Genomic DNA, 26,612 nt, shown 5'->3' with positions numbered 1-26,612 from the left:
CCTCCAGGGATCTAACCGATGTAATGGTAAAAGCCGGTGGATCTTCCGATACCGACCAGTTGCCCACCTATACAGGTCGTGGCTGTTCTTCCACCATTGATTATGTTTTTATATCATCGGCCCTTGAGAATTGTCTTGTTAAAGCTGAGGTCCTATCAACTTGTTACAGTGACCATAACCCCATTTTGACAACGATTAAATTTGTCAATAAATTTACTAAAAGGAAAGAAATTGGGGCAAGGGATTTGGCCGTATCCACCGACAAATGCAGAGTAATTTGGAAAGGCATTAACAATAAAATCTTACTTGAACGAATTATAAAATCTCACCCTACAACTGTGGAAACATGCTTGTCCAGCGATTGCCAGGACACAGAGATTGTTGAGGCTTTTGTTGGCCTATGTTCTGCCATCAAGCAGGAAATTTCTAAGCCCATTAGACAACACAATAAGAGCTATAGATGGTTTGATGGGGCTTGCTCACGGGCCAACCGGGATCTGCGTAAGGCACTTGCCGATAAACCCCGGAACATGACACTGGTTAAGGCCTTGAGAAAAAGCTATAAACAAGCCACAAAATCACGTTCAGATCAGATTTTAAAGGAGAGGTGGGATTCACTGGCACGTACAGCAGCACTGAAAGATGTGACTAGGTTCTGGGGCGAAGTAAAAGCTCTGAGGTCCATGGGATCCAACTTAACCCCCATCAACTGTAATATACCAACTAAGTCATGGGAGGAGCATTTTGCTAAAATATACACAGCCCCAGTAACAACTACAGATCCTTTCTGTACAGATATCAAGGTTGCTATTTCCATCTCCGAAGTGGAAGATGCCATTAATCAAAGCGCAGGGAATAAAGCCCCTGGTCCTGATGGACTATCAATTGATTTGATTAAATCTGATCCAGATTTTTGGTCCCCTTTGCTGTGTAATGTCTTCAACAATTTGTCCAATACCAAAATTCCTGATACTTGGTCAAGAATTGTCATTGTACCCATCTTTAAAAAAGACGACAGATTAAATCCTAGTTGTTATCGCCCCATATCTTTAATAGATAACACATTGAAGATTTTGGGCAGGGTGATTTTTAATAGAATTAGACTTTGGGCAGAGGAAAATTACATTCTCCATCCCTGCCAGCTGGGATTTAGAAGCAATGTGGGAACAGTTGAACAATGCCTGAATTTAAACCTCATCTTAAGTAAGTACACCGTTGCTAAAAAAGTCCCCCTGTATTTGGGTTTTATGGACTTATCGTCAGCGTTTGATTTCGTAAACCGTTCGAAACTCTGGGATATTCTTTTAAATTATGGATTAGATGAGTCACTAGTTCATTTTCTGGCACACTTGCACAGAGACCTAAAAGCACGAGTTAGGATAAATAAGGAGGGAGAGGTCTCCGGGGATATTTTAATTGGCAGAGGGGTCAGACAAGGTTGTGTCTTGGCCCCTCTACTTTTTATTCTGTATATAAACGAATTAAATAAATCCCTGTCCAATCTTTCATGTGATGTGCCGAATATCAATGGCAACTTACTCCCAGTACTTTTATACGCTGACGATGCGGTCTTGATGGGCCGCACACCCAAAGCACTACGCACTTTAATTACGGGATTTGTCTCTTTTATGGCTGGTTTGGATTTGTGTACCAACTTTAAGAAGTCATATATTATGTCTTGCGGGCCTAATAAATACCGTATTAATCACATAGTTTCTGGTGATAACATCTTAAAAAGCACAAGCACTTTTCCGTATTTGGGCTTGATTTTTTCAGAAACGGGCTCTTGGTTGGCACACGCAGCACATGGCAGAAACAAACTTGCCAAGGCAGTCAATTCAATTATTAGCCTACAACAGCCAAAGAGGGCTGAGGTTATGCTGCCCCTAATACAAATTTACAAATCTCAATGCTTACCAACCGCAACCTATGGTGCCGAAGTGTGGGGGTACGCCAATAGCAGTGGCATCCAAACTGAAGAAAACAGATTTTGCAGGAAGGTTCTGGGGGCCCAAATATCTTCACCCACTTACATCTGCCACAAAGAGCTAAACCTGCACTATATTGAGGATTTCATCAAATCCCGGCCAGCTCTTTTCTAGCTGAAGATTTGGCAAAACCCGGCAGCAACCTTAACACAGAAAATAATCAGTGATTGCCTTAAGTGCGATAGGGGCAGGTTTATACCATGGTTGAATGCTGTAAAAGAAAGCTTATCTAGTGTGGACTTGGAACACATCTTCTACCATCACCATAACGCAGAGAGCATGAATATCAAGACAGTGAGAGAGCTACTATATGACTCATTGCGAAGGGATCGAGAACGCTCAGAGTTTCTTAAACCATCAATAATTAGATATATCTCCATTTTGTCCTGTCCGGGATATAACTTAACCTCCCCACAGGAATATTTGAAAAGGAATATTGGTAGAAGGAACAGGAGCATTCTCTTTCGCCTTAGGGATGGGAGCATAAAATACTCACTCTGCTTTCCACTTGGTTTTAATAAAAATCTTGAATACCTGCCCTGTCCCTGTGGTCATGGTTTAAAACAAACAACTTTACATTTTCTGCTTTTTTGTAATTTTTACATTCGATACACAAAACAGTATTTTATCCCCTATTTCAGGTCACAAGCTATCACTGACCATAAACTGGCATATACTGAAATATTACAGTTAGGAAGCGATGAGATGATTTTCAGAGCAAGCTCATTTTTGCAGTCGGCGATACGTTCGCGGAATACGATGGTTACTACATAAGACTGCATCCATCAGCTGTCCTTGTTCATCTATGGCCATTGTTAGATTACCACATGCCTGGCACACCTATTGATATTGTTAGTCTGTACATCTTTTCATGACCCTGATTATATGTCTGGATAATTTTGATTTATTCGAATTTGGGTGGACAACTTGCACTAATATATTTAGAACATGTTTTTGACTGTTGCTTGCCAAAAACGATATAACTGTTGATGTTTACATGCTACATGCATTGAATATACTTGCACTTTATTTGCTCCTCCTGTACTTCTGCCCATACCTGCACTTAGAATTTTGAAATTGCTCTTGTTTTTATCACTGTTTTTAAGCTGTATTTATATCCTTTTGGTGTTGATGAATTGTACTTTTATGGATATTTTTATCCCAATAAAGACCATTTGACTTTGACTTTAAAGAGTGAAGGGAGTGAATCTGAGGGTGATTATTGACGGTGCCGAGGAGAGGAAGAAGAGTGCATACTTGGTGCAACTCTAGAAATAGACCAGGCAGGACCATTCGTGGATGGGAAAATAAATGAGGAGAGTGTTACTTTTTTGGTAGACACAGGTGCGACAAGATCAACTGTCAGGTCAACAGATGTTAGAAATCTTCCTCTCTCGGATGAAGCAATCCAAGTAGTTGGTGTAGCCAATACGCAAATTAGAACACGTCTTACTGAACCAGTGAGAGTACAGATAGGGAAATTTTCAGACATGCACAGATTCATTGTCTGTGACACTAGTCCAGTGAACCTGTTAGGTAGGGACTTGTTGTGCAAGATGAACTGCACAATTTTTTGTACACCGGATGGAATAGCCTTTGAGACACCAGATGAAGATGTTTTGTACCGAGTGACTCTAGAGAATAGAGAAAGTGAGTTAATTGGTGCATTTGCTGTGTTTAATCCGGAGGATTTGCCTCGAGAGCTGAGAGACACAGTGAAAAGGACAGTTTGGGATTTTACTGGAGAGGATGTGGGATTGATGAATAATGTAGATCCAGTGAAAATTGCAGTAAAAGAGGGAATTACATATCCTAACATTCCTCAATACAAAATGACACCAGAAATAATTGAAGGAATAACTCCTATAATTGAGAAAATGATTCAGCAAGGAGTCCTGAGAGAACTACTGAGTAGTCCGTGTAATTCACCGATAATGGGACTAAAAAAGCCCAATGGGAAATTTAGGATTGTACAGGATTTGAGAAAAGTTAATCAAATTGTGGTGGCATGTTGTCCTATTGTGCCAAATCCATCAGTGATCCTGTATCAAATTCCACATGATGCTGAGTGGTATACAGTGATTGATTTGTGTCATGCGTTCTTTTCAATTCCATTGCATCATGATAGCCAGCCGATTTTTGCATTTAGGTTTGGCCAGCGTATCTTAGCATGGTGTCGTATCCCACAGGGGTATACGGAGAGTCCTTCGATATTCAATCAGTTATTGAAGAAATCGTTGGAAAGTTTGATCATGCCCGAGAGTTCAGTGCTAGTGCAGTATATTGATGACCTACTGGTGGCATCAAAGACACGTGAAGCTTGTGAAGTAGATACCATAGCTTTACTGAATCATCTGGCAGATGAAGGGTTAAAGGTATCTCCAGCCAAATTGCAAGTTTGCAAGAAAGAGGTGCATTATCTTGGACACAATATTGAAAAGGGTCTGAGAAAAGTGACTGATGACAGGATCAGAATAATCAGAGAAATGAAAGCTCCAAAAACCCAGAGAGAAGTGAGAATGTTCCTGGGTATGGTGGGTTATTGTCGTCAGTGGATAATTAATTTTTCCTTGATAGCAAAGCCACTGATTAAACTGACAAAAAGTGAGATGACAGATCCATTGGATCTAGATGCAGAACAAATGGCAGCATTTGAAGAGCTCAAAAGTAAAATGTGTGAGGCTCCAGCTTTGGGTATGCCTGACTACGAAAAGGAATTTGAGCTGTACTGCAGTGAAAGAAATGGATGTGCACTTTCAGTGTTAATTCAGAAACATGGATTACTAAGAAGGCCTATTGCGTACTTCTCATCGACACTTGACCCTGTAGCTGTGGGTTTACCAGGTTGTCTGAAATCTGTGGCAGCAACATGCAGAAGCCTGGAACAGAGTGAGGGAATCATAATGGGATATCCTGTAAGGGTATTCGTACCTCACAATGTGGCAATTCTTTTGACAAGAAGCAGAACTCAGTACATGTCACATAGTCGGTTGACTAAATATGAAAAAGTGATTCTGGGAGCATCAAATGTGACTCTTGAGAGATGTGTAAATGTGAATCCAGCGACACTTTTGCCAGATATTGAAAATGTGGGTGTGAAAACAGAAGATGATCATGATTGTTTGGATGTGCTTGAGTACTGTACAAAACCGAGACCAGACATAAGGGATCTACCCTTGCATGAGAGTGATCATGTGTTGTTTGTGGATGGTTCATGCCTGAGAAATGATAATGGTGTGCTATGCGCAGCATATGCGGTATGCAAAGTTTCAGAGGTCATGGAAGCATCACCATTGAAAGGAGTGAAATCTGCGCAAGTTGCTGAATTGGTGGCATTGACAAAAGCTTGCGAAATTGGGAAAGATTTGAGGACAACTGTAATGACTGATAGTCAGTATGGATTTGGAGTGGTGCATGATTTTGGCCAGCTTTGGCTACAAAGAGGTTTCTTGACATCGGGTGGAACTCCGATAAAGAATGCTGAAATGATTGGTAAATTGCTTGAGGCGATACAGCTGCCTAAGGAGTTAGCAGTTGTAAAATGTGCTGCCCATGGACAAGGGGAGGATTTTATAACGGTCGGAAACCGTTATGCCAACGATGTTGCGCAATACTGTGCCAAGACAAATCAGTCCATCAATCGGGACAGAGAGGGGGAAATGTCTTTACTCTCTGTGATGTTTACTAATGTCTTAGAAACCTGGGATGAAGTGAAACAGTTGCAAGATGAGGCAGGAGAGGAAGAGAAAAAAGATTGGATTAAGGCAGGATGTGCTCCAAGAGAAACAGACCATGTTTGGGTCTACAGAGATGGCAGACCAGTAATGCCCAACTCCATCTTGTCGTCAATGGCAAGGATGTATCATGGCCAGGGACATTTGGGGAGGGATGCGATGGTTAGGTCGTTCAAGCAGACCTGGTACAATGCAAAGTTCAGGACAATTGCAGAAAGCATCTGTCAAAGGTGTTTAGTTTGTCAGCAATTTAACACTGGAAAAAAAACAGTGGTGAGTCTGGGGACAATAGGCAGAGAAGGAGGTCCTTTTACAAGAATGCAGATTGATTTCATTGAAATGCCCCAAGTAAACAGACTAAGGTATGTTTTAGTGGTAGTCTGTTTGTTTTCAAGGTGGGTGGAAGCTTACCCGACTAGAAGAAATGATGGATTAACAGTGGCAAAGTTACTGTTAAGGGAGTTGATTCCTAGGTACGGGTTTCCAGTAACAGTTGAGTCTGATAGAGGTGGACACTTTCAAAATGAGCTTATGGGTTTGATTTGTGAAGCATTGAAAATACAGCAGAAGCTACATTGTGCATACCGACCAGAGGCTTCTGGTGTGGTTGAGCAGATTAATGGCACAATCAAGAATAGGATTGGAAAAATGTGCTTAGCCACTGGCATAAAAATGGCCAGACGTTTTACCTCTAGTTCTGATGACTATGAGATCTACTCCAGATAGAACTACTGGTTTGAGTCCGCACGAAATAATCATGGGACGTGCAATGCGCCATGCATTCGTGCCTGTCAATAAATTGGTGACAATAACTGATGACATGATTTTGGATTACTGTAAAGGCCTGGCTGACGCAGTTCATTCTGTGTTTCACCAGGTTGGAGAAGAAGCTTCCACACTTGAGAAGAAGCAAGCCCATGATCTGAGTCCAGGAGACTGGGTGAGGATAAAAGTTCACAGAAGAAGAAATTGCTTGATTCCAAGGTGGGGAAGGCCAAGACAAGTTATTCTGACTACGACGACTGCAGTAAAGTGTGCTGGAGTGAGACACTGGGTACATGCAAGTCATACTCTGAGAGTTCCAAACCCAAAAGAAGGGACTGGTAAAGAGTATTTTGAAGAGTCAGATTCCAGTGATGAGGAAGATTCAGAATCAGTGGGGAAAGAAGTAGGAAAAGCTTTGAATGAACCACTGCGAGTATCAGAGAAGAGATCAAATTCTGTAAGAGAGCCTGAAGTTTCAAACAGCAGTGAAGGAAAAAGAAAAGAAAAGAGAAATCACACAGAGACTACTCCTGAATCAGAAGAGGAGGAAATTGAAGAACCACTTGAGATTATACTTGAAGAAGTAGGGTCAGAAGAAGATAGAGAGGGACAGATTGCGGAAGACCCCCGAGGAGGTGTAGGGAACATTCTTGATGAGCCAGGTGAAGGGACAAGTAGACAGCAAGAAGATTGCGTGTCGGAGACCCGAGGAGGGACAGGAGTAGGGAAGTCTCAAACAGTGGTGAAAAAATCTGTGGAAAAGAAGAAAGCTGCTGGAAAACGGAAACAAGAGGCACTTGAAACAGATGATGAGAATGAACAAACAGAGGGTCGAGTTCTGAGAAAGAGAACTTGGATTGGAGAAAGAAGTAATAAAGAAATAAAGCCGAAAAAGGTGTTGAGAGGAGATCGTTGGCCTAACAACAGAGTTAAGAGGCTGAGATACAAAATAATAAGAACAAGTACATCGAAAGCTGAACAAGTGAATGAAGTATCGAGTCAAAGTTCCAAAGCTGAAGGAGAAGAATCAAAGGAGTCAAAAGAACCAGTGGAAATAAAAAGAGTAAGAAGACCCAACCAAAAGTACAGATCACCGGAATGGTCTTATGTGGCACTGTCTGAAGGAGGAAAAGAAGAAACAGTGACTCGAGATAATCCGGAAGAGATCTTGAGAGAAGTGGTTGAGGAAGATACTGGTGAAATTCTGAAAGTACTCTTGACTGACATTGGAGAAGAGTCGAGTACTGAGGATTTTGATGTCGGAGATCTAATACAATTTGATGTTGAAGAAATTGAAGTGAAGAATGACAAGTATCCAAACTGAATAAAGGAAGGATTCACTTGGATTAAGTGAACGAAAAGATCATTTGGAAAAACTGAAAGCTGAAGAATTGCTGAGGAATTGAAGAAGTTCCAACAGTAGTGGAGTAGTAGAGGCTAAACTAAAGTAGTAAAATGGCTAACATAGAGGATAATAGAAATAGATGTGCCTTCTTTAAAAGGTGGTGTAGAATGTGCTGCTGCTGTACTGGATTATTAATGCTTCTATGGGGTGTTTTAGTTTTATTAGTTACTTTTAAAGTAGAGTTTGAGATGCATACAGAGAATGTGACAAATGTAGAGAAGAATTCGCAAAAAGTAGTTCCAATTAGAATTAGTAATACTTACATACACAAAGATAGGTCAATTAATAACTTTTCTAGTAATGTTTTTTCAAAATTGTTATACGAATATGTGAAAACAATGGAAGTAAGGGATTGCTACGTCTGTATGCAATTACCTGCATCCGTTTCAGAGGGTGTTACTTATCATCATTTACCAGCTACATATGGTATTTCCTGTAGTATTTTAAGTAGTGTTTTTTATTTGTTAGGGAAAGTAGATTATAAGATGTCTAACAGAGATAGTATTTTTGGGCACTTGCCAATGAACAAAGAGCTGAATCCAGCTAAAGAAGCTAACACTTTTGGTGAGATTTTTATTGAAGAAAAAGGATTAACATTAGATTACATTTTTAAGAATAATTTAACTTGCAGTTTGAAAGGAGAGGAGAAAGCTTTCCTGGATATGGTAGAAGAAAGGAGATTGAACATGCAGGAAAAAGCAGGAAAATATAAAGTGAGTGAGACAATTTGGGACATTGAGATGGGAAAAGAGTTGAAGAATGGGGCTAGTCCAACTTTAGCTCTAGATGCGTCGCAAAAGGGTAAATTGTATTACAAGAAGGAAATCCCAATATGATACATATTTTGTTGGGACTAGTGAGTGCCATGATACATACTTCATTGCAACAGGTTGGGGTTTCAGAGGTGGAGAAGATACAATTTTTCCAGGAGTATATTATGTTTGTGGGAACAAGGCTTATTACAAGTTGCCTGACCATTGGTATGGCACGTGTTATGTGGGCCTGGTTTTTCCAAAGATTTTTCATATAGATAAAATAACAGATGTAGAACATATTAATTTACTAATGCGTTTTAAGAGAGAAACTTGGTCTGAAATAGTGGGTGACATTTTTGGGGTTTTGATTCCAGCAGTGGGAATTTCTTTGAATGCTTATGGAATTCGGAAACTGTCCACAGTGGTTGATCGCTTATCGACAAATACCGCTGGAGGGTTTCTTTTGGTGAATACGGAATTAAGTGCCGTACGTGCCATGTCTATGCAAAATTGACTTGCCCTTGATATTCTATTGGCCAAGGAGGGTGGAGTCTGTGGAATGCTGAAAGTTCAACATTGTTGCACTTACATTCCAGACGAAAGCAAAGACCTGAAGGTCTATATCAAAAATATTACTGATTTGCATGAAGAATTAGTACCACTTGAAGCTGAGAGTTTATGGACTAAAATAGCTAATAAAATGATAGCTGTTAAGGATTTTATTGCAAAAATAGGTAGTACTATTATAGGTAGAATATTGTTTCCTTTAACTTGTATAATTGTTGCTTTATTGATAATAAGATTGGTGTGTGTGTGTTGTAAAAACAGGGGAGGGAGGAAGAAATTGAATAAAGAAAAGAAAAATAAGAGGTTGAAAAGAGAACCTCAAGAAATTGAATTAGAAGAATTGAGGGAGAGTGTTTACTTAGAGACAAAAAGGGATGATGAAAGAGTGACTGGTGTGTAATGTTGTGTAAGGGGAAAAAGACATTTCCGATTTCTCCTAAAATGGGACTAAATTTTCACTAAATGTTGTTTTTTTTGGGGGTTTATTTGGTGATAAAATCACCAAAGGGGGGATTGCTGGAGCGGAGTTTTCAGTTTGAAAATTCAGTGGCTTTTGAAGCTCTGGCATGTCTATTCGTTGTACTAATTTATTAATAATTAATAATTAATTATTTGTCTTGTGCAAGTGTGTTTATATTAATCAATCCGTTTGTCTTAACAAGAGAGAGAGTTACACGAGGGTACGCATAAACGTGCTGATTAATTATAATGTGCGTGTTTTCATGTTTAAACGTTGCTATGTGCTGTTTATTTTTGAGCACAAAATGCTTTTCGAATTAATGCTTTTCTATGTTGCAGGAGCTAGATAAATACATACACATAAGGGTATTAGTGGGGTTAACACTGTTTAATCACTATGCTGTAGTAACGATTGTTTTTGTCTCTTTAATTAAGATGGTCTATTGAGGCCTATGATGGCCTAGAAAAGATGGCCGATTTGTAAGCCTGGCTGTGATTTATAATATGAAAACTGTGACGAGGGAGACCCCTGCTGGAAATGGTCCTGAAGCTAACTGACCATGGTCCTTGCTTGCTTGTTTGAAAACTTTCCATGAGGACAGCAGCAGTTTTGGGAGATCTCCAAGTGAAATGAAAATGTCCTTGGCAGCCTTGGGAAACAAAGGAGCCTTAGAGAGAAACTCTGAACTGTGGCTCGATTGCCGAGGAGAAGTAAAACTAACAAGATACATTTTTTATTTCTTGGTTCCTGTTCCGTAGTCTTTATTATGTGAACTTTTCCTGAGCGGAGATTTTCAAATGTAGCGATGTTACATCCTTTCCTTCTCGCTCTGCTCAGCAGGTCCGGCGGACATTACAACTTTTTTCTATGTTTCCAATGTATCTTTCCATTGTTTTAGAAACTATAAGAAATGTTAGCCTAGAGAGGGTTTTTTGCCACTTGCCATTTTGCCTTTGCCGCGTACCGAATCTACGTTGCTGAGAATTGATGCTGAAGGGACTTCGTCTTGAGAGACATTTACCGAGAGACTTGTCCTGACCCGTTCTGACGTTTAGCTAGAATAGGTAACTATGAGAAAATGATTTACTCTGATTGATTTCCTTTGACTAATTTTAGATAAAGCAATATAATTTTAAACATGGTGTTGGATATTCTTTCTTGTCAATTATTGGGTTTACATTTTTGATCATTGCTGTATATGTTGTATAGATTATGTTTAAGGACAGTCACAAAAACCAGGTCTTATCGACCTCGATATAGATGCAGGGTGATTAGGAGTTTTCTTTCCACAGGTTTAATGCTGGTAGAGTATTTGAGCGTATGTTAGTGTAGTGAAATGGGCCCTAGCGTATGATGTATGCATGTGCGTGTAACTGTGAGATTACTCTATTCGTGGTAGTGGTTATATTATACACACCCTGATCTCTATCACGTACATGGCCCATCTAGCGTAACGTGGGCACGCGGTGCGCGTAGCGCACCGCGTGCCCACCGTGCGTGCACGGCACTAACTGTGTAAAGTGGGCGCGCGGTGCGCGAAGCGCACCGCGTGCTCACTGTGCGCGCACGGTGCGCGAAGCGCACCGTGCGCGCACGGAACGAACTGCGTTAAGTGGGCGCGCACGCCACGAATGGCGTAAAGTAACTTAGCATTTAAAAAAACGTACAAATTCACTGAAAAGCCATAGGTTTCACACACGTTATAGTTAGGAATTAGCATTTAAAAAACCTTGCAAATTCAGTGAAAAAACCATAGGTTTCACACATGTTATAGTTAGCTGGACATTTTACTGATAAAAAACCAATGAAATTCCCCCGTTATAGTTAGTGCAGGCAACTATAACTCACGCGACCGCAATCCTCTGCTGATGACATATGTGTCTTTATGAAAAAAAAATATTTGTAATATATGTATAGCTAAAATTTAATGGAAGAAGACATGGGCAAATAAGTGTCTAAATACAGTATTAGCATCAGCAGAGGATTGCGGTCGCGTGAGTTATAGTTGCCTGCACTAACTATAACGGGGGAATTTCATTGGTTTTTTATCAGTAAAATGTCCAGCTAACTATAACATGTGTGAAACCTATGGTTTTTTCACTGAATTTGCAAGGTTTTTTAAATGCTAATTCCTAACTATAACGTGTGTGAAACCTATGGTTTTTTCAGTGAATATATATATGTATATATACATCTACAAATGTGCATGCGTGTATAAAACATATTTATACACACACCTCACACACACACACCCTGAAACACCCTGCTCTTGCTGTGAGCCTGAAGGACCAGACCTCCCTCGTAAAGCGTGGGAGCCCCGGACGCCGCCTTGCCCTTCTGAAAGAGCCGCTGAGTGTCCCGCACCCGCCTTCATGAAAAGAAACAAGGTACTGTGCTTACAAACTCGACCGCGAGCTCGCATCGGATCCAGGGTCCGCAACGTTCTGTTTTCCCTGCCATCTGACGCGTGCCTCCCGGTTACCGTCTCAGAGTGAAGTGCGCTAAGGCCCACAGTTCACCTTGTTGCCCGCATAAGAAGACTTTCCGTATAAAAGAACTTTCCGTATTCATAAAGATCGTGGCCCCACCGTTTCACTGTTACTGGGTCTTGTACTAAGTCTGCTGAAAATATATAAAAGTCTTATTTTTGTATACACCCTGCTTGGTGTCCTTTTGTGGTGCATGCAAGGAATCTACTGTGTGTATAATTGCAAGTGCTTAACCGTGTACGCCCTGAGGTTTAGCCTTGACTGCTCGCGCCACGCACCTAAAGGGTGAGCAGGGGTTATTCTAAAGAGCCATCCTTCGCCCTGACTAGAAGTAAGGGATCCCTGCTTGTCACTGGTACTTACCTGCGCCAACCAGAGCCCCCTCATTTCTAACACTATGTAAGGTGGATATCATGGCTAAGTATGTGAGGCCCTATCGGCAAGCTATCACCAAACTTCGTGGGATTATCGCTGGAATAATCGCACGTATGGCAGTTAGCGCTAGGATTTTTATCGCTTTTGAGATAAGCGTTGCTAATAGCACGCTATCTCTGCGATAAAAATCCACGCTAGCTAGCGATAATTATCCGAGCGCTAAGTGCGCTTAGCGATAATTATCGCCTTTAGTTGCTGATATGCCCCATAGAGAGTGAGAGAGAGAGAGATCAGGAGAGGAGCAAGGTGGGAGCCTCGAGGCACTGAAGCAGATCCTGAAAGGACATGTACACCTGCTCATCAGAGGCTTTTCTGTGTGAAGTTAAGCTATTGACAATAATCCCAGTTCTACCAGATTGTGCAGTTTCTAAAGAAGAGGGTTTATGTTTCTTTTGGCACTCTGCACATGGTCCCTGAAGTCTGTCCTCTCACTGAGTGTGCTCTCCAGTTGCAGTTTAGGGATTCCCTTATCCTTCATTTAGGAAGTCTAAGTTTTGGGAATGAAGAACCAGTCTTGCCACTGTGCTGTGAGACGATTTTGTTTGCCAATGCAAGGTTTACTGTGTTGTGGGTGAATCCGGGCAACATTAATCACCTCCAAAAAGACACAATTTAGGTAGAGCAGGGAAAAGAGATGCCACAAAGAGCATCATTGTACATTGGCTGCTGCCTTTAAACTGAATGGCAGATAAGGTTTGATTGCCTATGGTATATGAAAACTAGCACTGCAGCAGCTCAGTCACAGAAATAGCACTAACCAAGTCAGTGTAAAATCAAAGCTGAAAATTAACAGGAAAAGGAGATATGTTGGTGAGAAACATTTCTCAGATGTCCTATGCTGCAATCCGTGTATGTGGAAGCTAGATTGAAAGCAACAATCTATTCACAAACTTTATAGTCGTCATTTGTCAGAATATTGAGGTCAGTAATAGTGGCTGCACATATGCAGACTCCTCCGTCTCGACTACCTACAAATCATCAAGGAACCCAAACATAGGGAAGTTTATACGTATAATTCTTACCTCCACATCTTCTTACTTTGACAACATATTGGAAGTTGATATTGAGGAGTCAATTCAAGTGCTGGTTGATTTTGTAATGTCAATTTTGTGCAGTCAATATAGCTTCACAGTACATCGAAACGCATCTAGATCAACATAAAATTGGGAGTTTAAAGTGTGCAGATTGATATTACAATCTCAATTCTGTGAAATCGATATACGTGAAGATCACTATTAGAATCTTGATATTGTGGAGTCAATATAAGTGCAGGTTGAAACTCAGGCTCAGATTTACTAACATTTTGCATCAGAGCCCAACACACTCACAACAAAGGAACCCTTACACCATGGGGCAAGAGTGCCTGTGTTTGCACTTGGCAGCCACAAGAGAGCTAAACAGCTCCATTTGTTTGTAAATATGACACAATTCAGTTCTCTTGCCTTGATGCGTAGCATTGTGTGAAAGATGAGTAAATATTCCCCTAAGTATTTCAATAGAACACATCTTTACATAAAGCACAAAACTGCAATGTTTACATTTAGCATGTGTTCTTATTAACATATGATCTATTTTCACAGATCAGCCATGGTGCTCACCTTCAAGTGCTGAGTGATAAGATACAATTCCCTTCCTTCATGCGAACAATGCCCAACGCAGATACCGTGAGTGTTGGGGTTTCCATGCTAGTGAAGCACTTTGGGTGGACTTGGATTGGACTTCTTTCATTGGACAAAGATTCCACCCAGTCAACAATGCTTCTTGTCAAGCAGGAAATTGTGAAGACTGGGGCATGCATTGCTTTTTGGGAAGAGATACCCACACTGTACTCTACCACAAAGCTGCTTCACCTGGTGGAGGTCATAAGAACGTCTTCTGCTAAAGCTGTGGTCACCATCTGCCCAGAGCCTTATCTACTTCCTTTCCTGGAGGAAGTTGCCAGACAGAATCTGACAGGAATAATTTGGATTGCTACTCACGTGTGGGCCAGCTCTTCTCTTCTCTCTGTTGTTGACTTCTCCATAGTGCTCAGTGGAACAATTGGCTTTGCTATCCGCAGGGGAGTCATCTCAGGACTGAAAGAATTTCTTTATAATTTGCACCCACTTTGGAATCCAGAGGATCTCTTCACCAAAGAGTTTTGGGAAGTAGCCTTCGGCTGCACCTGGCCAGAGGGTTTCACTAACAGCAGCAGTTCCATGTCTGAAGACCATCAGAGAAAACCACACTGTACGGGGTCTGAGGACCTTCTGGGCCTGAAGCCCCATGTCCTAGACGCCAACAATTTTAGGCTGACAAATAACATGTACAATGCCATCTATGCTACGGCTCATGCTTTGCACAATCTTCTTTCTTGTCGGCTGGGCAAAGGACCATTTCTTAATGGGACATGTGCACACATAAACCACTTCAGACCTTGGCAGGTAATGTATTGCAACAATTATTCAGTGCAAAATACGCCTATGTGAGGCGTTGAAACGGTTGCTTCCATAGGTAGTGTTTGGTCGGAAGTGTGCTCTCCCTGTTTTGATCCTGTGTGGGATGTGTTTCCATGTTGTGTGTGAGGACCACCAAGGTGGTGGTTAACATGACATGGAACACAGTTCTTAGCAGTGTGATGAATGAAGAAGAGTTAAAGACAGGCGCGCAGTTTATGGTTTTCAGCTTTGAGCTGCTCTACAGGTCACATTGGTAATTCTCATGTTCATGGTCCACTTAGCTGGTTACTGCACGGTGTTGACCATTCTGAGATTTTTTTAAATGTGTACAGTCCTTAGCAGGCGTGGGCAAAAGGGAACATTGGTGGATAGATGGGCTGGACTTTCTTAATACCATCCCAAATCTGATTGTCATTGTGAGAGGCCCACGAGTGGCTAGTCGGGGCCTGCAGTGGTGGACTAAATTAGAGTCCTCTGTTGGCCGGCGGCATTCAGAAGATCTCTTTAGTTATTCCATACCCGATCGGACGGTAATGGGTGGTTGATTGCTGTGGACTAGTACACGAGTGTGTGATGGACATGCCCCTTAGCAGATTTGTCTTATGTGAGTGTAAGAGTCGAGCAGTCATGGGAATTATTAGGAGGTCTGTAGGAACTACAATCGACTGTCTGACTGCTGAATGTTATGGTATTAGCGTTGGTGTGGGTTATGTATTGTATTGTGATTTCATTATTCCAAGACTGTTTCCTTTTGAACCATGTAAGAAAGTCATCCAATGTTTGACTGATACTGGTGGTTTCTGACTCGGATTGTGCCCTGGGCTTTGCTAACCAGGCCCAGGGCCAGTGCTCTGTGTAAAAGGCATATGGTAATTAGGTGTAATCACAATTGGCATGAAAAAACATGTAACCCCTAATATATAGTAGGGTATGTGGTCTGGATGCCCAGTAGATTGAATGCATTTAAGTGTGAACCACATGTTCCCTGCTGTCATTTTAAAAGTCAGCCCTGCCTTGCAGGCTGCTTTTAAACTTAAATTATATGCAAATTCGACTTTGGAATTGAGTGCACTTCTGAAGTCTCAAACAACCTTATGTTTACTTATAAGCCACCCCTAAGGTCTCCCCTAGAGGAGGAGAGCGCCCTCTAACTATAAGCAGAGACATTATAAAAGATGTTTCTTGGGCCCTGGTGAGGGAAAAACTGCCAATTTTGTTTCTCCCGAATGTAGCCTAATGGCTCCATAGGCTAACAGTGGAATATTTTATTAAAGCATAACTATTGATAGAAGTGAGCTAAAAAGTAACTTCAAAGAATCAAAAGGCTAGTTGAAATAAATTCAACAACTTACCACTGTTAGATTTATTATAACTTTCACTGAAATTAAGTTATAGAACTTGCTTTTCGAATTAGCCAAAATCCAGCCTTCCAGGAGCCCTTCTCTGATTGGCCAACCGCTGCCAGGCTCAGCCAAACTGCCTTGATGAGATGTGAAATGTCCTGAAGAGACAAAAGACACCCAGTGGGAGGAGAACTGACAGCTGCAGAAGCACAAGGCAGGATGGGGTGGAGTAGCCAAACTTGTCCTGAAAAAAAGCAAGACAGTTTAGGCAGCACAGGTTCACCCCCACATCCTGCAGCCCCCATCCAGACATGCACCCCTGTAATTACATTAGCAGAGGGTCTGACAGGAGAGTGTTAGGGGAACTAGCCACGCCAGCGGGTTGGCTTAGCCAGATCTTAACTCCGAGGAGAAAGTTTCTCCATTTTGTATTGTGGAAGAATAGTGCTTTCTGGGTCAAGAATATGCCACACTTTGGAGGAAGTCGTCATACCCAAGAGTGGCACCTGCCCCCATTAGTCAGGGGTGGCCCCCTGCTTATCACCCAGGAACTGTGGATAAATATGGGAGCGTTGCCCAGCAACTGAGGTCCCACTCCCTGCCTGATCAAGGAGAAAAAGAAAGACTGCCCTGCTTGAGTCCTGGCTTGCACCCCAAAGCATTACACTCTGGATGACTGCACCTGCTGCACACTGTGGAACTACAGCCCTAAGGATTTTGACTGACTTCTAAAAGTAAAGGAATAGACTCCCTGAAATCAACAGGTTAAAGGGCTCCACCTGCATTATCTCCACCAAGAAGAACCCAGATGGACAGCCTCCAGTGGACTTTTAAGGATTTGGCCAGGTGCATTGAGGTAAACATAGTCTGAACATCCCATGGACCATCTCAGAGCTTCTAGACCCATGTACTGGTGTTTTGGACACTTTCAACCGACAAGAGGTTTTCTTCGGTGGAGCGCCGGATCGTTTCATCATTAACGAAACTTCCATGAGTTGAGCGAGGCATTGTGCTGAGCCAAGCCACCATTGTCGACTCAAAAACCGGGCCTGACAAGGAGCCTCGCTCGAAGTCGAGGGAAAAAGCACCATATTAATTACTTAAGGCCTCATTTACGAGTAGTGGCGCATCGATGAGTGACAGCAGCGATGCCCCACTTCTCAGTGCGCCCTCCTTGCGACACCAATGATGCGTCATATTTACAATATGATGCATCATGTCGCAAGGAAGGACAGATACGTCAGTATAACTGACGTATATCTGTCAGCGCAAAAAGTGGCACATTGCTGGAGTTGTGTCGGAAGCCTGATGCAACTCCAGCAATGTTCCATGTAAAAGGGCCTGCGTCACCCTTACGCCTGCCATGAGGCAGACGTAAGGTTGTGACTCATTGGCGTCCTAGAAGTGGCGCAGCGAAAAGCTCATGGATTTCGCTGCTCCACTCCTACGACCCTTTCTTGCGGGGAACACCCACCCTGCATACATTATACCTGACGCAGGTATAATGTAGCGCAGGGGCTTACGAAGTGACGCATCTGCCTAGATGCGGCACTTCATATATATGGCACCACTTGGTGCATTATTTACGCCACCGCTGTGTCACTTAAACTGACGCAACAGCGGCGCAAAACTGGAGCAAGGGACTCAGAAATAAGCCCCGAAGTGTGAAGGTAAAAACTTAGTCCAGGATTCCTGCTCAGTGCCTCTGACCCACGCTCCAACTGCCTCAAACTTTGACTTTGTCCCGGTCAAGAATGACCAGATGTCCCAAGCTGGCGCCTTTGGTTTTCAGGCACTAGAAAGTGTTTATTCTTTAATAATTCATATCTCTGGTTCCCTGATTTTTATTTTTGTCGTTTTGATGTCATTTTAATCATAAAATGATTTCCTCTGTTTAAAAAATTGGATTTTTACGGTGTTTTGTTCCTTACCTATTTAATGTATTGGTGTTTTTAAATAATTTGCACACCTATCTGCTAAGTTAAGCCTGCCTGCTCGTTAAGAGTTACCAAGGGTTGAGCAAGGGAATAATTTATTGTGACCTTGACTGGACCTTATCATGTAATCGCGGCCTTGTTACTAGTGGAAGATTAGATCCCTATCTATGCCTACTAATAAACCACTTTCTAACAAACAGTCTGATTCTGGTCCAACCTTTAGGGTCGAGCTTCTGCCCAGAAGTACCCTCTGTCCCCTTGGCATACTGTGCTGCAAAAGTACAGATCTCACAAGAGTCAGCCCTCATGTTTCTCTCACCAGGAGACAGACCTCTGAACACAGCTACCCAGGATACAACATTCTAAGCCTCCCTTCCCAGCACACAGAATCCCCAACCAAAGGAGCAGGAGCCAATCACTCAGCCTGCATCTATCCAAGGGATGCACCAATAGTGACACACTGCACATTCTTACTTCACCTAAACCCCAAGTGCACAGCCATGTTAGCAGCTCTGGAAGGAGTGTTAACCTGTCGCTGTGCAATATCCAAAGATGCGTGTGCAGTGTCATTCCATGGCCACCACCGTCTCAAAGCCGAGCACAGTCAATGTCAAACTCCATTTCAATCAGTGTGATCACTGCTTCTCCACAACTCCTTGAAGATCCAGAAGGTGCAGGAATCTAGGCACAGACATTCACTCTGCAAGAGACTTGGGTAACTGGAAATTCTTGCCAACATTAGATCTTCCAATGAAAACTAGGATGAAGCAAGATAACGTAGATAATAATCCACATTTGTAAAGCGTGAACAATCACCCGTAAGAGTCTCAAGGCACTGGGGGCCGTCGGGAAGATTAAGCAAGCTACTGCCCAGAGTCACATGCTGCAGGGCTAATCTGCCGCCAGCACCGGAGATCAAACCGTGATCCCTAGATTCCGGAGCCAGTCGCCCTGGCCATGGCGCCACACCACTTGCCAACATTAGATCCTCCTATGAAAGCTACGATGAAGCAAGATTATTAGATGCATCAATGCCAACATTAGATCCTCCTATGAAAACTAGGATGAAGCAGGATTACTTTGATGCATCAATGCCAACATTAGATCCTCCTATGAAAGCTAGGATGAAGCAAGATTATTAGATGCATCAATGCCAACATTAGATCCTCCTATGAAAGCTAGGATGAAGCAAGATTATTAGATGCATCAATGCCAACATTAGATCCTCCTATGAAAGCTAGGATGAAGCAGGATTACTTTGATGCATCAATTTGTCCCCAGGTGAGACAGAAAGAATCCTGCCTTTGGGGGAATGGAGGGAAGACTGAAGTAGAGCAGCCAATAAGCATGAACTAAGTACATTCCGCTCAGGTTGGCACAAACTGTAGCACATATATACTCCCTTTGCACATGTCTACATGCTGAGAGAAGATATTGTCTAAGACCAATGTTTTAAGAATTTGAAGCACGTCTTTAATAGAAGCAGCGCACTTGTGTTTTCTTATTCATATTCCCTGTTTATCGTTAAGGGTGGTCACATTTTTCCAGCCAGGGTTAAAAGATTATCTTTTCTGCTTCAAGGGGAATTGCTGTAAACAGCTCTTTTCAAACCATTGATAATTGTGTTTTACCATATATGTGTCCTGAATTAGGTATTTTAGTTTTTGTATCATATGGCCAGGAATATGGAATTCCTATTGGTGATAAGGATTGATAGAAAATTTGATTTGGTTTGTAATTACTCACAAATGCATTTTACATACTGCAACTTACATCCTAAAACAAATCTTGACTCGTCCACCACCATCCTTCACCCGCTCTCTGATTTACTGCTTTAACAGATCTGATTCCTGATGGAATTCACAAAATCCCGACGGGAAAAGATCCTCCTCAGTGGCCTAATGAAACTTGAGGGGGCACCCCTGCAAAGTTCCCATAGGGGGGCCCCCCATGCTCTGGACCCAGTCAGGAGCTTTAAGGAGAGGGACTCCACCGCCTGTGCACAGTGCCGAAGGGGGCGCCCTGGAGCTTGCGGGCCCTACATACCACGGGCGCTACGGGGGCTATTGTTACACCACTGGCTAAACACAAAGGATTTAAGTGGTTTGCTGGAAAGGTGATGGTAGGACCCTGTATTTCAAGGAATAAAGTACCCGCTGACAGAGATGATAAGGATATTTTAAGCCACCTTCAGCCTCATTCCGCTATAAGGTCATGGAACTCCTCAGTGACTCGCAATATCCATATAATGTATGGCACGGGCTACTTTATCCCATTAAGTACCCCCACCAGTTTAACTATGGCCTAATGTATGCCCCCTACAATTAGCTTCTAAGGACGCTACAGATAGTTCCCATAGTGATATTCTAGACAATGTATTCAATAAAAAATAGTGCAGATGTCTGTTATAGTCCACGCAGGCATGGCCAATTGCTGATTTGGGTAATACATTTAAAATACTTTTAATTTAATTACCTTTTCAATTTACCTGCATGGATTGAAATATAATACGCCCCTACACAACCAGTGCTTAATTTGAGCAAGTGGTTTCTTGTGCTCAGCACCAAGACTAAATAGGTTTCCAGTGCTGGGCACCAGCACTTAGTTATCAACACCGCACTTCTGGTGTTGACAATGTGTAGTCTGCCACATAGTGTCACTGGTCATCTAGTTTCGAGATGAGCAGAACAACGGTTGTTTATGAATACAATATACATTAAAAATTGCTAATATCTGCCCCCACAGTCATTCCTTTAGTTTTGAGGACCCCGAATAATCTGAACTGTGGCACTTGCTGGTGAGAGACATGGCTAGTAGTTGTTTTGACAGCGATGACAGGGACGATAGGTGGTGCGAGCTGCAGTGGCCTCCTGGTCAGGGCCCTGGCACTAATAATTTTACAAATTGAGCACTGCTCACAACACCTCGCCTTGGTTTATTGAATATGCAGAGGACACCATTCCTGCATTTAACTATTTAAAAAAATGCTTACCCTGTCAACTTACAGCAGACCATTAATAAAGCAAGATCCCTGTGCAAGGCACAACTGAAAAAAGACTGGTGTTGTAGGAGAGTCTTTTGGGGGAGGGAGTCCACTCCCTTAGCACTCACCTACCACAATCACTCATATGCAATCCCCCTTTCACATCCTTCACAACTCACTCAACATTCTAGCCATATTGTGTCCCTCCAGTGCCCCTAACCAGAGCCCTGGTCATGTTTCTGGAGGTGCACACATCCTCCTCCTATGGTTGCCACCAGACTGGTTTTATATGGGCATGAGCTGTATTTTAATGTTTGGCCAGTACAACAATTAGAAAAATCTGAATGGTATTTTTACCACTTATTAGTTCATACTTTAAACAGGTAATGTAAGAAGAAAACACTTTAAGTATTTTCCAGAGCTGCCCTGGTGACCCTTGATTGAGAAAGACAGATAGGCCGTGAATAACGATAATTTCTTATAAAGTTCTATTGCAGAGTTGTTGGGGCCGTTACAGAATGTTAAATTGTGAACAGATGGCTATATTTTTCTCTTGGAATGAAAGATAGCAGCCTTACCTCTCCCCCTCTGTCCCCTCTTAGACAAGCAGTTCTCAATGAAAGACACGTTCTGTGAGGGTGGGGTGAAGGGGGTGGCAGTCGCGGCCGGCATGGTTCACAAGTGGTGGGGGCTGGTTTGGGGTTGCGTGGGGTGAGTGGTCACGAGGGACGGGTTGAGGGGTTGTGTGGGAAGGGGGGTCACATGTGGAGGCGGGTTACAAATAATAATAATTTTTAAAAAACGTACCTTTCCTGGGTCCCGTGTCTTCACCGCTCGGTCTGATCCTGCTCTCCTGCCTCCCCAGGAACAGGAAGCAAGCAGCCTCCGTCCCCTCTCCTAAGCCAATCACAACGCTGCAATGGCAGCATTGTGATTGGTTGGGACGCCGACCACACAGGGTTCTATGGGGAGGCCACTTTCTCCATGTAGGCTGCATGCACACAAGCCCACAAGCAGACCCGCCCACTCACCCCCAACCAAACCCTTCTGTTTTCTCACAGTGCGAGAAGCAGAAACAAAAAATTGTATTTGTAATACCATTTTATGTTTCTACTTCTCATACTGAGAGAAAGCAGAGGGGCAATGCTCCTCCACCCATATGGAGGAGCGGCCCTTGGGGAGGGTGAGTTATCTGCTCTTGTAAGGGGTCTGGCAGGCTTGAAGTAAATAGAAGCAAAGATTGTGTTTCTCTTCACTTCTGAGCCAGCCTGTGTCTGCTCAGAGCAGCTCTAAGTAGGCTGCAAACTGCATCTGCTTTAGAAGAGCCACACATGCTGGTAAAAGGAGGCCCCCTCATAAATTGAAGAGTGGGGGCCCGCCCGCACTGCGGGGGCTGTGGGGGTGTCTGTTATGCCACTGATCCACCTGATGGGAAAGTTTAATTTTTAGGAGCATAGTACATACAGCAAAGAAGCTATTAAGGTGCCCAGTAACTGTAGGGTTACCCAGACCTTCAGCAAACTGCAGCTCACTTATATTTTGCCCAAGATCCAAAGAATGGTGCGATGCTGCCTGAATAACCACAAGGAATCCATTGTTCATGACACCACTTATTACATTTGATCCTAAACATATCCCAAAGACTGAGCCCGGCCCCATCCTAAACATGACTTGATCTCAAGCATAACCATAATATACTAAACATATCCCTCACACTGAGCCTGACTCAAATCTTCCACCTGGCCCTGTCCTCTACCAAAAACAACACTACCCAAACACTGACCCTGCACCGAGGTTTATTTATTAATGCATTTATTTAATTCATAATCTACAAGGTGCGAGGCTGAAAGAGCACATTTTAGGGGCAGATCTACAAGAAAGTGCCGCAGCGCGGCACCGCAAGCCCTTTGGCTGCGCCACGCTGTGGCACTTTCAGAGCACAGGAATGCGACATATCTACAATGATATATCGCATTCCTGTGCTCTCCCCTGCGCTGGCGCAGAAACAGCTGCCATGAGCCGGCGCAGGCACCCTTGCACCATGGTGCAAGGATGCCTGCGTCATGGGTAGATTGTTTTTGTGAAGGAAGGGGCACCTTCCTGCACAATAGCAATCACTGCAGGCATTTTCCTCTTTCAATGCGTGCTGTAGAACGCAGCACGCATTGAAAGAGGAAAAAACGAGGAGAAATTAAAACATTTCTCCTCGTTGCGCCTCGCTAAGCCACCCCTAGGGTGGTTTAGCATTCTTACACATTTCCAGGTTTACGATTTCTCGTAAATCTGGAAATGCATCAGTGGACATGGGTGTTGCGTGGGAACACCCACAGCAACACCCATGTCCCGCCCCTAACACTCAAAGTGTTGCGTGAACAGGGGCGATATTTCCAAGCACAGGTTAAGTCATGCAGGGTGACTTTACCTGTGCTTGTAAATATCACTCAGCAGGCTGCGCCAGCGGTGCGTCACGCAACGTGATGCACCGGCGGTGCATGGGGCTTGTAAATCTGCCCCACAGAGTCTATGAACAGTTCAGTGGTAATAGATGTCATTACGTTGGCAGCAAAGTGCAGGCCCACAAGCATCAAACTGAGCGATAACTGTAGAAAAGTGCACACAGAAGAGGATCCCTAACATATTTCGAGGGTACAGAGACTTACATGCATGAACAGATGAAGAAAACCATAATATGAGACAATGTTCCGGGTCTGGTTGAATTATCATTAGACCAAGGATAGATCTTACACCCCCATAGTTCTCAAAATTCAGATTCACACAAGTTTCACCTGTTGCAATCTGTAATCATTCAAACCTCTAGCTTAAAAAGCTATGGGTTGATCCAGCATTCCAATAACATCACAATCATCAGAAGAGAGTGAACCCCCTGGAACTCCCAAAATCTACCTACATGGAGATATTATTTGTTTTATAAAAGAACTCTCACCCACTGATCGGTACAGTGGCTGCTTCATCGTAGAGTTCTCCATGATAAGGGGTGAATCGACCCTCGAGCTCTGAGTATATTGGAAGTGACCTTGAAAGAATAAAATAGTCTACATGGAACCTTAGAATTGTAATTTAATATAGGTCAAGACAAGATTAAAAACTTTAAAAACCAGAGGTGATGCCTTCGAGGATTTATTACTTGCGCATCTATTGCAGTTTACATGTTTCAGCCTCCTTTTCCCACCTGTTTCTGGTCATGCGCCTTTCATCGGGACTTAAACAGGTCCCTGCATTTCCCAAATCCTTAAGTAACTTTGGGGCATATTATCAAGAAACGGCGTTACAATTATCGTTAAAGCGGCGATAATTGTAAATCCGTTTATTGATGATATGCCGCTTTGTCTTTAACACGAAAACTTTCTTCAGTTAAAAGCACTTGAAAGCCTTCATACAAACTGATCCTGCAGGACTTCCCCATATTCTGTAGGAAGAAATAAAGGAAGAAAACATTCTCTTTGGGGACCATATCATTGTTATTCTTATCTTCTCTGCATGTGATCCATGTTCATCAATTGTGCTAATTGGGACTTTCATAATTTTGGGCAACATCTCCAGGGCTATGTGATGATGCATCTCTATGGTGGGCACCCAAAATAGACCCCTAGTCCACCTTCAATCCTTTACACTTTCCACGAACATTTTAGGTCCTCATAATAAGTGGGTCTCCCTCTACTATTGCCCCATGACGTCAAACATTTATGGTCCATAGAGTAGGGGAGACCCGGGCACAGTACAACCACCCAGACACAGGCAGGCTTAGTGTTCATACATGATCGGGATCGCTTGTTTGTCCGTCAGGGTCCCGGAGAGGGGCGCGCTTTGTAGTCACACTCTGTAAAATAAATAATCCAAGAGGGAAACTCTGCCAGGCTTCATAAGGTATACACAAGGCAGAGCACATCGTATAACAACTCACTTCATCAAAGGATTGCGCCCTCAGAACCACCTCGTTCTTCTCTCCAGCCCATGAACAGTAAGCAACAAATACTCAAGAATCAGACCATGCGAGACACTGTCCATGTCCAAGTCCAAGGAGACAGACACATGCCCATGGCTCAATCAACTGGTTATATGGCCAGATATGGCGCTGCGCGAGTACACCCCAATGTCCCACCTTCTGTCATACCGAATCAATAGAGTGGGGTACCATATTTCAAGCACAGCCGCAGTGTTGTGAATGTAAAGACGGGGGGCACATTGCTTGTATGCGACCTAAAAAGACAGTATTCAAACCCATTGATATTAGGCCTTGTGGGTGTTACCCAGTGCATAATGTGTGCCGGGGTTTTCCAATGCTCAGCACCAGCATTTATTTCTAATCTCCTGCAGGTATTTTTCATAGTGTGCCACATGGTGGCACTGTGCTTCTATATATTTAGAGGAGCACATCAGTGGAGAGTTTAACTGTTTAATACAATTTAAAAAAAATTATAAAGCTAATATATCCAGGCCATGTTTACAGTTTCAGGTGACGTGGGCATCTGTGCTTTGTCCCTGGCACTTATCTCTTTTTACAAATTAAGCATTGGAGGTAACTATGTGGATTCCATACCCAGAGGCTGGACTTACAGTAGGAATGTAAGTATTATTGGGAAAGCTGTGAGGGGTTTGATAAATAGCAATAGCCACTAAACTGTTACAAGCCAAGTCCTAGTTAACACATCAAACAGATGAAATGCCTATTACCTGTATAGCTAGGGATACCAAAATATTAAACCAAAGTGCTTCTTGAAATTGACAACCTTCATATGCGCCTTAAGGTTGCACTATTACCTAAACCTCTAGAAGAGTAGTGTGTAGAATGGACAGTCCCAATTTATAAAATGTATAATCTTGTTTTTGCCAGAATTCATTAACAAAATATGGTCACAAGAAGCCTTCGTTTACCCATATAGACATAGAGATTGGTAACCCCAAAGAGACAGAAAGTAGAAACCGTAAAAAATGAGAAAATGGCAAGTGTGTATATGTAACAGAAAATCTGATCCCTTAGTTGACTGGAATCTAGGATCCCAAATTCATATTAGAGGAACAAGGTCAGGATCTAGCTCCAAAATGAACAAAGAAAGTAGTAGATACCATCAAATTTCTTAACGGTCCCTATTTTCAGTTGGAAGAGGATCAGGTGTATAGGATGGTTTCCTCAACAGACTGGACCAACCATTAGGTAGGTTTTAGTTCCCAATTATAGGGGAGCTGTTATCAAACTACCTCATAGCCTTATTACACAGGAGACATCTGGGCACTGATAAGACTCAGCACAGCATAATAAGAAGATTTTGGCATCAAGTCTATGCTGAAACAGCT

General features: G+C 42.7%; 1 protein-coding gene across 1 annotated transcript in view; it reads left to right on the top strand.

Annotated features, from left to right (window-relative positions):
* The window catches only part of LOC146783109 (extracellular calcium-sensing receptor-like), a 195,374-nt gene that overhangs the window by 122,480 nt on the left and 46,282 nt on the right, over positions 1 to 26,612 (top strand). Inside the window, exon 3 of the mRNA XM_085637300.1 lies at positions 14,179 to 15,021. Within this exon, the coding sequence (XP_085493426.1) occupies positions 14,179 to 15,021 (843 nt within the window). The remainder of the gene's footprint in view (positions 1 to 14,178; positions 15,022 to 26,612) is intronic.

The sequence above is a fragment of the Triturus cristatus genome, chromosome 12 (genome assembly GCF_964204655.1).
Source record: "Triturus cristatus chromosome 12, aTriCri1.1, whole genome shotgun sequence".
NCBI classification, from domain to species: domain Eukaryota; kingdom Metazoa; phylum Chordata; class Amphibia; order Caudata; family Salamandridae; genus Triturus; species Triturus cristatus.
Note: the sequence above shows the minus strand (reverse complement) of the source record. Positions and strands in the feature narration are given on the sequence as shown.